Source organism: Cyanistes caeruleus, chromosome 8, assembly GCF_971803275.1.
Source record: "Cyanistes caeruleus chromosome 8, bCyaCae1.hap1.1, whole genome shotgun sequence".
NCBI classification, from domain to species: Eukaryota; Metazoa; Chordata; class Aves; order Passeriformes; family Paridae; genus Cyanistes; species Cyanistes caeruleus.
The window spans coordinates 12,209,888-12,221,962 of record NC_141708.1 but is presented as its reverse complement, the minus strand read 5'-3'; the positions used below and the strand labels follow the sequence as shown (position 1 = coordinate 12,221,962).

At 42.3% G+C, this 12,075-nt stretch overlaps 1 protein-coding gene across 26 annotated transcripts in view; it reads right to left on the bottom strand.

The window, feature by feature from the left end:
* The window catches only part of SH3PXD2A (SH3 and PX domains 2A), a 243,399-nt gene that overhangs the window by 18,676 nt on the left and 212,648 nt on the right, over positions 1-12,075 (bottom strand). For 19 of the 26 annotated variants that reach the window (XM_086899425.1, XM_086899424.1, XM_086899426.1 and 16 more), the window contains one exon: positions 10,446-10,529. The exons of the other annotated variants lie outside the window; for them this stretch is intronic. In XM_086899425.1, coding sequence (XP_086755551.1) covers positions 10,446-10,529 — 84 coding nt within the window. The remainder of the gene's footprint in view (positions 1-10,445; positions 10,530-12,075) is intronic. 26 annotated transcript variants of the gene reach the window in all.

Sequence of the window (12,075 nt, the reverse complement as noted above, 5' to 3'; positions counted from 1 at the left end):
AAAACATGAAAAAAGAACAAAAGAGGTTTGCATATGACAGGAGACGATACAGCATTCGCATCCATGGGTTGTGAAGTGTTTTACAAACATACTTTTGCTAAACCTCACTTCAGAGAAATGCAGGTGTGACACTGGTGAAGGGGGGCCAGAACTAAGACACACACTTCAAAAGCACAGACTGGACTTCAAGTATGGTGTTTGAGCCAAAAACTTAGCATCCTTATTCATCTCCAGCATCTATCCCCTTCCAGCTGGGCAGAGGTTTTAAGCAGACTTGCTGAGAGCAAGCCAATAAGCAGAGCAGAGCAGAACAGACACTTGTCAACATCATCTTCCACCTACCCAGGAGTCATTTACTGCAGCATTCCCATCACACCCAAAGCCAACCTTTCCCTCTGAAGCTTAAAAAATTACACCTGCCATTGAAAACTTGGACTACCATCCTTCCTCTGCAGCAGCAGACGTGGAAAGTGTCACAAAACCCTTCTCCTCAACCCAAACTCTGGTGCATGTGACATCATGAGCTTCTGTAGCTAGATTAAAAGCAGGGAAGGCAAGCAATTAAGAGCACCCTAGCCAGTCTTCCGAGCACTTTCTACCAGCAATCACAACAGGGCAGGGAAAGAACAAATGGAAAGCTTTCAGTGCAGAGGAATGGGCATGAAATGAAGTGAATCCAAAGCTCCTGATCACTGCAGAACAAAGGAGCTATGAAAATGTTGCAGCAGCTTGAAGTGAGCACTCTTTAAGAGAGTAAAACAGATCCAAGCAGCTGTTTGGTTTTGTGGCTCAACTGCATTTGTTGCTGGGTGAAGCATGGAAACTTTAATGGAAAAAAAAAACCAAAACAAAGCACTGAGACAAAGTAAGAAATAATACCTCAGAAAAGGGAAAATAATGTTGATGGAGCATCTGATGGCAGCAAATTCAGCACAGCTACATCTCTGAAGTCAAGTTGCCTTGACTAGTCACATTTGGATCCTTCTAATTCTGATGAGACAAAATCTGTCAAAACCTTTGCTACCAAGAGGAAAAGCCTCTCTGCTGCTCTCCCCTAGGAGGCTGCTTAACTGGCTTATCACTGGTAAGAAATTCCAGCTGGTTTGTAATTAGCACCATCAGCATATGGCACCTTCCCCACAGAAACATTCCGCTACAAATGAAACCTGGCAAATGAAATCCCAGCTTCCAAGTCACAGGACAGGACAGTTTTCCTAGCTAGGTTTCTGTTCTGAGTGATAGAACTGGACTAATTTTTCCCCTATTTTCAAGTCTGCTGCAGAAGGAGCTCCATGTCTGGTTTCCACTGCATGCAAAGCACTAAACTGAACTGCAGAAGACCCCCAGACAGCTAGATCTTGTCTCTGTAAGGGCCAAGGTAAAGTTTAGTGATGCTCTGTCCAGATACACATTGTTTCAGACACTTCCAGGGATGTTTCTAGGACAGTAATACTGAGCTAAGCATATATTTACTGAGTCTTGGAAGAAGGCCCTCTTTTTTCTTTCCCCCATACCAAAGCTGCTTTATAACCCAGGCTGTCAGAGGTCACTCTTGCCACTCCCACAGAAATTGCTGTGTTTATTCTATTTTTCCTCCACACAAACACCAGGCTTCAGCTAAAGCCAGCTATTCAGCTCCTTTTGCTAGACAGAGAGTGGTCTCACTCTTCAGGGATGTGGCTCCCCTTTTTCTGCAGATAACCACGCATAGATTGCTCATTCCTAGCTTCTAACACAACTTTCCAAACGTCTGTGTGAGGAATTGAGACAGTGGTCACCCATCAAAACCAACAGCACTGGAGGCTGATCACTCAGGAGAAACAGTAAGGCTTTTCTGAACTGCCACTGTCTCATTCTGCCCATGAGCACCTTCACTGCTTACATCTTCAGTCCTGTGGCTTTCAACTCAAGACTATTTCTTTTTGAGAGAAAAGCCCCTTATGTGACTCCTCCTTATACCAAACAAACCAAAAAAATGAAGTACATAGAAATAGGGAGGGAAGAGAGGGAAAATGGATCTCCCATGAAGCAAGACAATCAAAAGTGTTAAAAATCGACTCTAGAAAGAAAGGTCTGACAATGTTTTTGTTTAGCAGCTCTGTTTTTAGGCCCACAGAGAAAAGCCAGGAAGCCACCATTACAATTTCCCCTTGCAAAGTACTCTGACAACAAAAATTACATTTCCAAGATTACACACGTTTGGTTTCTGTCAATGCTGCAGGAGACGCCACAAACATGCAGGAGGTTTGTAACTGTACAACAGTTATTCTGGAGATAGGGGCCCCTTGTAATCAAAGTGCAAATTCTGTTTTGTTTCTCAAAGATTATCTCTAGCCAGTGGACACTTTGTATAAACCAAGATTTGCTGAAGGGAGCAGGGGAGCTCTCAGTAGATGTGTCACTGAAGAGGACTGATAATAGCATTCAGCATATCATATTATTATTCAAAAGTCTTTAAGAGAAGATATTTGACACTTCATGACTGATATGTAAAGTTACTGTAAAGACTTAACAGATAAATGGTTTAATGAAAGAATCAGCAGAGCGTCAGACAGCAAAATGACACTGCTGTGAGTTACCCTGACAAATCTCATATATTGTGCTGGTTTCATTCAGCTTCTGTGACAAGCAATAGTATAAAACAGAAGTCAGTGAACCATCCCAGACCTACTATTGAAGTTATATGTCCAAATCTACAGAGAATACAAAAGCATATAATTTTGGTTCATTAAGTTTTGACTTAAGAATTACCAGGAAAAAAAAAAAAAAAAAGACAAAGGATAATTTGTATTCCCCAGCTGCAGCTTCTGTTACATCAACCTCAGTGTTGAGGTCAAGTGGGCAGAATAAACTTTACTACATGCTACAAAGCACATACACCAGCTAAAAGGCTGCATTTAGAAACAATAGGATGAAAGTCCTATCCCCTTTGAGATAGAAATGGCAATAAGGCAGCTCTGTTCTTAGTGAGTGACATCCAGAGATCTATTAATTGCTCAGTTAGCCAACTTCACTCACATTTCTTTACCACTCATTTGCAGACCAAAGACACCTTTTCCAGCTGAGCTGAAGGAGCTCTGGATTTTGAGCTGCTCTAGTAAATCTGATCATGGCACACATGAAGCAGCAAAGCCCGTTTGGCAAAGAGCTACGATACACATCTGTCACATCATGCATTATCCAACTGCAACCTACTTAGGTTGGAAGGAAAGGATTAGGATGTGTCACTCTCTCTCCTCCCCATCACAGACACTATTTAAAATATGCACAACCAGAATTTTTGCACTATTTCAACCACTCAACTCATACCTTGCTGCTGTAGCTGTGCTCTGCCCAGCCCTCCCAGACACTGTGGCAACCCAGTGCTCAGTCCACTACTTATTCCAAAGCCTCAATTCCCTATCAATGTATCTATCTGTCTTTCTCCTCTTTCCTTTCCTCCTCCCAAAAGAAGGCAGCCTTCTATTTTGCTTTAGTTCTACCTAAAATCTCCTGAACATATACAGTAGAGAACTGGGACCAAAACATAGGGACAGATCTTGGTGGATCACTGGGAAAACAGCATGGACAGCAGAGAACAGTACCTATGCCCTGGGAACAGCCCACAATACTACAGAAAGGGCTTTTTCTAGCAACAAAGATTTTTCCCCCAGAAAATGTAGCATGAGTACGGCTGTCCAGCTGGAAGCTGTGCACATATACAGGACAAAGGTTCTGAGCTGTACAGTGCCCTGCATTACAGCCACATACATTACTGGTCTATACAGCTGCACCCAACATACCTGGTACAAGGAAATCACTGGTATTTGAGTGTTATGGATCACTTTTTCACAGTAACATCTAATGTCCTTCTGTAACCACTAGAAGAGGACAAAAGAAAAAAGGAAAGAAAACAAAAAAATCCACCAACACAAAAACACAAGCCTTTTGTGTTCCTCCAGAAACACCACAGTGTTTTGCCAAGCTGAGGTCTTTTCTATGCATAAACAGTAATAGCTCTAAAACTAAAATGCCACTTTAAAACCAGTTTTTGAATTCAGAGCAGTCAAGGCAACCCATACAAAACTTGATTGAAAACCTGGCTAGGATAGTTTAAGCACACCCATGTTTCTCGTCCCACCCATTTTAACATACAGCTTAATGAAGGACAACTTTTCACATAAAAAGAATTTATAATACAGCCATTAAACCATCATATGATTTACAGCAGAGCAAGATGACCTGCAGCTACCTGGGCAATGCTCATTGAGTAACAACAGGTCACCTCTGCAGTCACAGTGTAATGAGGAGTGAAATATTTCTTCTGTTCTGCCCAGCCTATTCACTGGCTATAATACAACATACTGGCTGCAGAAAAAATGAGGGATGATTTTTTTCAGATTTGATTTCTTAAATTTTAGGAGGACTTCATGTCAATGACAGCTATTTTTGGATAATTGCACACCTTGACAACTGTGCTTTGTGTTTTTTCCTTTTGTATAGGATTGCAGCTTGTACATAGTGAGCAATTGGGTACCTTCCAACACATTCCCTTTAAACAACTTATTTCCAAATAAATTTTCTTTTGTTTTACCTGACGTATTTCTGTCAAGTAGAAAAGGGGAACCTCAGAAGAATTTTTAAGCATTGGTTATGACATCTTCTATATCAGGTGTCTTGTTAGGACACCTCTCCCACAGGAAAAGCCTCAGGACAGTTAAGATGAAGCTCCATTCCCTCCTGAAGAAATTGTACCTACTTGGCTGACAAAGCAAGACACTGAACTTGACAGCCTGTGAGGCTCCTTCAATCTCATCTGTCAAACCAGAATTCCATATTTTGCATGTGTTACTGTGCACACACACACACTCCACACTAAAGTTATGAGGTGTCTTGAAATGGCAACTTGCTCCCTCCTCTGGCTGTCTGGATTTATACTTAATGTCAGGTCAAGGAAAGACAGGTCAAAACAGCTTGAGTTGTAACACAGAGCTTCAGTAGCCCTTTCCAAATCTTCCTTATTCCATCTTCCCAATTCCCTTGGCACTGATTATTTCAGATTCCTCCCAGTCTATCACCAACCAAGGCAATAGACTTGCCCCAATGTTTTCATTGCTCCTCCTCACTGGCCCTTCAGTGACTCCTGCACAGCCACTACCACCACCTCCTGCCTGCTTTGCTCCCTTCCCAGCCTTTCAGCACACACTGCTCTTGCAGAAGGCTCTTGGCACAGCGGTACTCTGGCATTTCAACCAGACTCCTACCAAGAGCATTCCCAATTCAGCTGTTCCATCTTGAATTTTCAAGCCTGTGAGCTGTGCCTTGCTTTAATGCCCTACTACACACATCCACACGTTCATGTGGATTTCCCACTCCTTCAAATTCTGTGATCTTTTCCCACTCACCCTCATGCCTTTCATATGATGCTTCATCAATCTGAGCAGGCTCCTTCCTCAATGGTATCAAATGACCTGAAGCTCTCAAATCCTTCCTAAAATAAGCCTTACCTACTCCAATTTCCTGCCTTACCAAACTAGCTTAGTTTTAGTCCTCCTCTAAAAGCTTTTAAAAATACTGAATAAGGATCATTTTACACTCTGGAAACCCCTTTGGTTGCAGTAAGAGTCATGCCAAATTGCCACTTGTCCACATTCTTTTGATGCATGGATCTCCTTCTCTTTGTTTAGGCTGTAAACTATTTGGGACAGGAGCCTTCCCTTTAAGCAGCTAAAATACCAATGCACGTTTCCAGCCCTGCACAATCAGTCTCATCTTTCCCAGGCAAATGGCCAGTGCTCAGACATTTCTGCTTCCAAGTTCTGAGTGCCCCATTTCACATTCCTCTCCTTCACCTCTATTTTGTGAGCTTTGTCTTTTCTGCATCCATTAATAAGCATGGAAGTTATCAGCAGCACTTCAGGAACCAACCAAATAAGGGAATCATGTCCTTTGCTCAGCTCGTGCTTGTACATGCCCCCAACTTTCTGTGACCCCGTCCTGGTTTGATATGCTGGTAGGGGCAGGGATAGGGGGGATCTGGGCTAGAAATTAGCCAATTAATGATTTCTCAGCAAAATGCAACAGCCCCAAACCTACATCTTCCAAACCACAGAAGAATTTTCTTTCAAAATACTTTCCCCTCTGTCAGCAGTCTGTGTTTGCCCTCCCCCACTCCTCCGCTCCACCCCCCCTTTGTCAGACCTGCTTCTGGAAAAAGTCTCGCTGTTCCAGAAAGCAATGCATTAATTCAACATGGACTTTGTTTTACTTGCCTAAATATGCAGAGAGAATGACTGTCCACAGTTATCAAATGTGTTCATCTACAGACAGAAGCTCTTCAGCCTTTGTCCCTCTTCCCCTCCCCACCATTTTTGTTTCAAATTACAGAAAACCTTATGCCAAGAGATAGAAAAGAACAATAATGACATTTCTTCTGTACAACTTTGTATTACACATGCTCTTACTTCAACCAAGCAAGGAGCAATATGCATTTACTATTTTCCTTGGAGAACAGAGTAAAAAAAAAAAAAAAAAAGAAAAAAATAAAGAAAGAAAGAAAAAGAAATCCAACCCAAGGAGAGAACAAACTAAGTCTGAAGCTGCTCTGTGCTGGTTTGATTTAGCACAGCAGTGTCACTCACAGCCTTCTGCTGTGACTGACATACATTTCATCACAATCAAGCACAACCAGGGAAAAAAACAAAGGGAGAAGTCCCATGGAAAGGGCTGTCAAAAAGGGCAGAGCAGCTCTGGTGAGATGCAGGAAAGGGTAAGAGTGCACAAGCACATCAGCCAGGCTGGATTGCCAGTACTGATCAAGTGCTCCTTCCACAGCTATAAAACTGGCTGCAGAATCACCCACCTGGGCTAGGACATGGGGTTCCAGTATTAAGACCAACTCAGGATGAGGTTCAAATATCAAGACCACTGGGTTACACAGCTGCCTTCCCTCTACACACTGCCTACCTTTCCCCATCAAGCTCCCTCTCTCCCTAAGGTAGGCAAGCAGTGGGAAGTTCTAACTTTAACTCTTTCAATGAACAGCTTATTCCTTGTGCTAGGAGCTACTCCTAAATAATTGGCTCATTTGGCACAAATTCAGCCCATATGTCACTATATTGTTGGTATGAATAACTTTAAAGTGCTTTCCTGCGTTGTAAGAGCTCCAGTTGAAAGCACTGGGCACAAAACCAAAGCAGCAATAACTTAGGTCAGATATCTGGCATGGAAGACAGGCATGTAAAGTCCCAATTTTACCAATCAAACCGTAAAAGCACAAATGACTTTTCACTAAATTAGCCTGTAAATAATCCTAAATTCCCTTCCAGGGGAAGTTCCAAATAAAAGCATGTGTGGAATTACTGTTTAACCCTGTACAAAACAAGAACTCTGAAGCTTGCAGGTCTAACGAGTGTCAAGTCTGAGGAAAACTACAAACTTTCAGACTTCTCACAACCCATATTTGTATTACTGGAGTTTCAGAATATATAGAGAAAAAGTTTAGAAAACGTACCACATTTAACATTAAAGAAATCCACAAGCTTTGCAGCTACATAAGAAACACAAACTAATGTAATCTCTCAGATCTGGGCATACCACAGACCATTTTAAAGAGAAAAGTTCAGCAACAAAAGTCATCTGTTTCTCTTTGTAGAAACAGACTACAGCTGTTGTCTTTGCAGATTTTCTTTTCAGGTTTTGAAAAGGAGCATTATCATGATATTCAACAATTTGTCCTTCATGTTTCTTATTCACAGACCCAGTAACATTGCTTCCAAATATCTGGAGGTCAGAGATGCCTAGCCTCTTCAAATGGCTTTGGAAAGGGTAGAAATAAATAAGCCATATGCTACCCCTAATAATTCTCCCTCATCAGGCAGGGAAGCAAACACTCTTCCCTTCTGCACTCATGCTTTCTCAGTGTTTTTAATATTCAAGTCATTTAGAAAATTCTGCTCCTCAGAAACAATGCTTAATTCCTTTGATTCTGGCCTTAAAGTGATTCACAGGCCAAACTGATAAAAATGCTTATTAGTGGTACCCAAGCATAAATACAAAGGGAGGCATCTTTTACAGCTTGCTTTTAAACTCCAGTGAACTCCTGGAGCTAACCCTCCCAGCAGCAAGGACTATTTCAAGCAGAATATTGCTGGGTGGGAAGAATTCCAGCCAAAATGTTTAATTGAGTTTGTTTCCAAGGAAGAGGCCAAGTGGGGAAGGGGAAGCTGTTCTGCTTGTGTTGAACAATTCTGGCAACCTTCTGTTTGATCAACTTGAGTTCTTCTGTGCTTTGGAGCAAGGACTTGAAGGTTGGCAGGGGGGTGCATATGTACACTTCATGCATTCTGTCATTTCAGTGCAAACCCACCCAAATTTGGCCTTGTTAGAAGTCTTCTGGGCTGGGATGGGAGGGAAGATGGGAGAAAATCTCTCCTGACCTCATATAAACTGTGCTCTGTTAGAGAACAGCAGGCTGGACACCCAGAGAGACTCATACTTTCAACAACTGCAGTTTGGAAGGCATACATGTCTGTACAGGCTGCAGCTCTGCCAGATCATGAAGCCACTGTCTCCAACTTGTGCCCATTTATTCAAGTCACTTTCTTTACTTCCAATAAGCCTGCTCTTGTAAGCGTTCCCTAACCTATCATTTCTGATGACATTAAACAGCTTATTTTTAGCCAGCCTGGCTAGCTGTGGCTGAAATACATTGGAGAGACCTCATAGAAGCAGCTCAGTCACAGAGGGTGCCCCAAGCCTTGGACAGAATCATAGATTGCTGAAGTTTGTGCCAAGTCCAAGTGCCAAGATTCAGTTTGAGATGAAGCACATATTCTCCAATACCCTCAAAAGCCCTGCTTGGGCCTAATAGGAAAGAAACTGTAATGAAGCAAGAAAAAGGCAAGGATGGAAGAGATTAGGGGAGCCTGTACTGGGGAAGACTGCCAGGGAGGACACTGACACTGGTCAGAGGGCAGGTCTGGAGAAGATGCACACAGATGGTGGGCATCAGAACACAAGAGAGAAAACTTGGGAATGCAACTTAGGTCCTCAAGTCTTACCAGCTGACTGCTAAGGGACTGGCTACACAGTCTTAATGTTTTATGGAACTTTGTTTGCAATATTGTATGAATATGAAAGAATGCATTTGTTTTCACCAGTAAATAAATTGTTTAGAAAACTGATTCCTATAAATCCTCCCAGTTAAATTGCCAGGAAGCATCTGGCAGAGTTTGACAAAGCAAAATAAGTAGCTCCCAAACTGTTGGGGCATGGAAATAAGCAAACTTTTTTTTCCCCCCAAGACACTAAGTGTGCTTATGAGAGGATTTTGGTGCCTTCAGAGTGCATTTGGTGGCTGAGAAGCAAGACATTGTCTTCTGAAGGTAGTTCCAGATGCTGCAGGGTCAAGCTCTGGAAGGAAGAACATGGCTCTTGTTTGCTTTTGTTTCCTCAATTATAATTTGAAATAAAGTTAAAGGGTCACCTTTAAAGCTGGGAGTGCTTGAGACACAGGTGTCTGCACAAAGTACCATCATCAAATCTGGAATGTAAATTTGCCACTTCAAAAATACATTATCTCCTTAATAGGGAAAGGCACCTTTCCATCAACTGAGAATCATCTCTTGTGCTTGGATCCATTCCCTCAGTAAGGTTGTCTGAAAGTTACAGGGGTACAAATGGTGCTTTGTCCCTCCTTTCCTTTTTTAAGTGCAACAAACACATCTGGATGATTTTGCAGGTGGAACAGGAGATAGACAGGCATACCTTTGCTCTGGGAAAGATGATTCATTCACCTGCTCTTAAAAATAATCAGTTTAGGAGACTCCTCAAAGTTCACCCAAACACGAAGTGTTCCCCCTTCCCTACCACACTTACTGTCAGACCAGCAAAAGCTAAAAGAATACAAACCAAACCAACTAAAATGCTGCTACTGGTGGCATTTTAAACACCTAGGAACGATGTCAAGAACACCCAAAAGTTCTCAAGTCTCCCTTTAGTAACAAGCACTGCTTGCAAGGAAGCGAGGGCATTGCAACTGGAATGATTTTCATCTTTCCACATCACACACTCTTCCAGTGTGCTCATCTTTGACCATGGCTTTTTGGCATTCAACTTATTTTAATAGCCCTGAAAGTATCACTTGTCCTTACTGAGGCAGGAAAGACTGAGCACAAACATGCCCAAGTTAAAACACAGCAGATGTGAGCTTTCCCAATAGCACTAAGAGTCAGACTGCAGAGCTACCCTTGGTTACCAGCCTCCAGTTCCTGGGGTGCCTAATCCCAGCCCCAAGACACCCTCAAGCTGTCATGTACAAAATCCATATCTGAACTCTGGAGCTCTAGCCCCTCACTGCCAAAGTGCCAAGCAAGGATGCAGGTCCCAACACACAACAGCTGAAGCTGCAGTGTGGGTTTTGGTGCCCCCTGAGTGGCTGGTACCAGAGGAAGCTATGAATTCACCTCGACTCTGCTGCCTGTTGACTATCCCGCCCAGCGTCCATCGCCGGTCCAGGCGCCTCAGGTGAGCCTTGCGTCGCTTAGAAACTAGTTTGGAACGTGGATGGAAACAAAACAAAGGAAAAAAAAAAAAGAAGAAAAATGATGGGAGGGTGAGGAATAAAAACAAAACATGGTATTTACAAGCATTGGTCTTGTTAGTGGGAATGGGTAAAGTGGGATGCAGGATGTTTTGTTTTGGTTTATACAGTACAGTGGAACAAGTTAACTTCTTGAGCTTGAGTGATGTGAGCCATCCAGAACTGTCAGAGATTGCCACTCTTGCTACTGGCTTTTCTTAAAAAATAGTAATTATAATAAAAATCTCAAAAACATATGCACACTCCAAAAATAAGCTGCACAACTAATGACAACTTGTCCATGGAGAGTGCAGTGGCAGGACACATCATCACTGCTGTTGCATCTCCTAATTCAGCTGTGTGATCTTAGGGGAATTCAGTCTATTGCATATGACATCAAACCCAACAGGGTTCTAAACCTCTCTAAGAAAAAATATCACATTACAAACAAACCCACAAACTCTTATGTAAGTTCCCTCATAACAGCAGTACTTGGGAACTGAACCCAAGTGAAAAGTACCTGATGTGCTTGCAAGACACGACTTGCATTCATTGCCACAGCTGATTCTCAAAATCAAAACTTCTAATATACAGATTATGATGTAAGGAAAAAAAACTAACCTTACAATTATTGAGCAGGCTCAAGAAGCTAACAAGCCAGGACTGAGTGTTAGTTACATACTCAAACAATAACTTATGCTTAAAGTATAAACAAAGACAAGACACTTATGGAAATGGCACTGTGAGAGCAGCTGTGCACAGAGGACACCACTTGTTTTCTGGACCACATACTTAGATCTCTACTCAGATTCTCCTTCTGCCTGTACAGGTGTGAAAGACACTGGAACCATTAGACTGGCACAGAAACACAGACAGACACTTCCATTTTTTCCATTCAAGGCCTTCCATCCCAATTTGGCAACTACTGCAAGGGTGCTTGGTGCTGCTGCAAAGCAATACGACATACTGCAAGGTACCGACAGCTGAAGTGCAAACACAATCATTTTTACCAGTGCTGCTGGGAAGCTGTTCATAAACTTTGGTATCACATCATTAATAATAATTCAGTTCTGCATATGTGCACTTATTTAGAGTATACCCTCACAATGGAGTGGATACTGTTGTCTTTTAGAACTGTGTTCTGCAGACAACAGGCACAGCAAAACTATTTGATTGGGAAATCATTAGCTGGACAAGAAAAAAAATAACTTCACCAAAGAGTGGCTTTTCACTTTTTGTCCTTTGTAGGAACTTATGCCAGACTTTTCCATCCAGCTCACTCTCCTCAATTTCTCCTTTGCTGTAAGACCCAAACCTTCCCACACCACTCTAAATGGAGGTGGTGATGAGTGGTGTTGAACAGGTACATTATCTAGTCTGTGGTACTCTGTACTTCCCCTTTGATCTCACATTGGCCAAAAAAACCCCACAAATTTTCAGCCGAATCTCAAGATAATAAATAGCTGTGTTTTTGGCTCATGGAAATCAGTGATCCTCTTGGAAGCCTGTGGAGG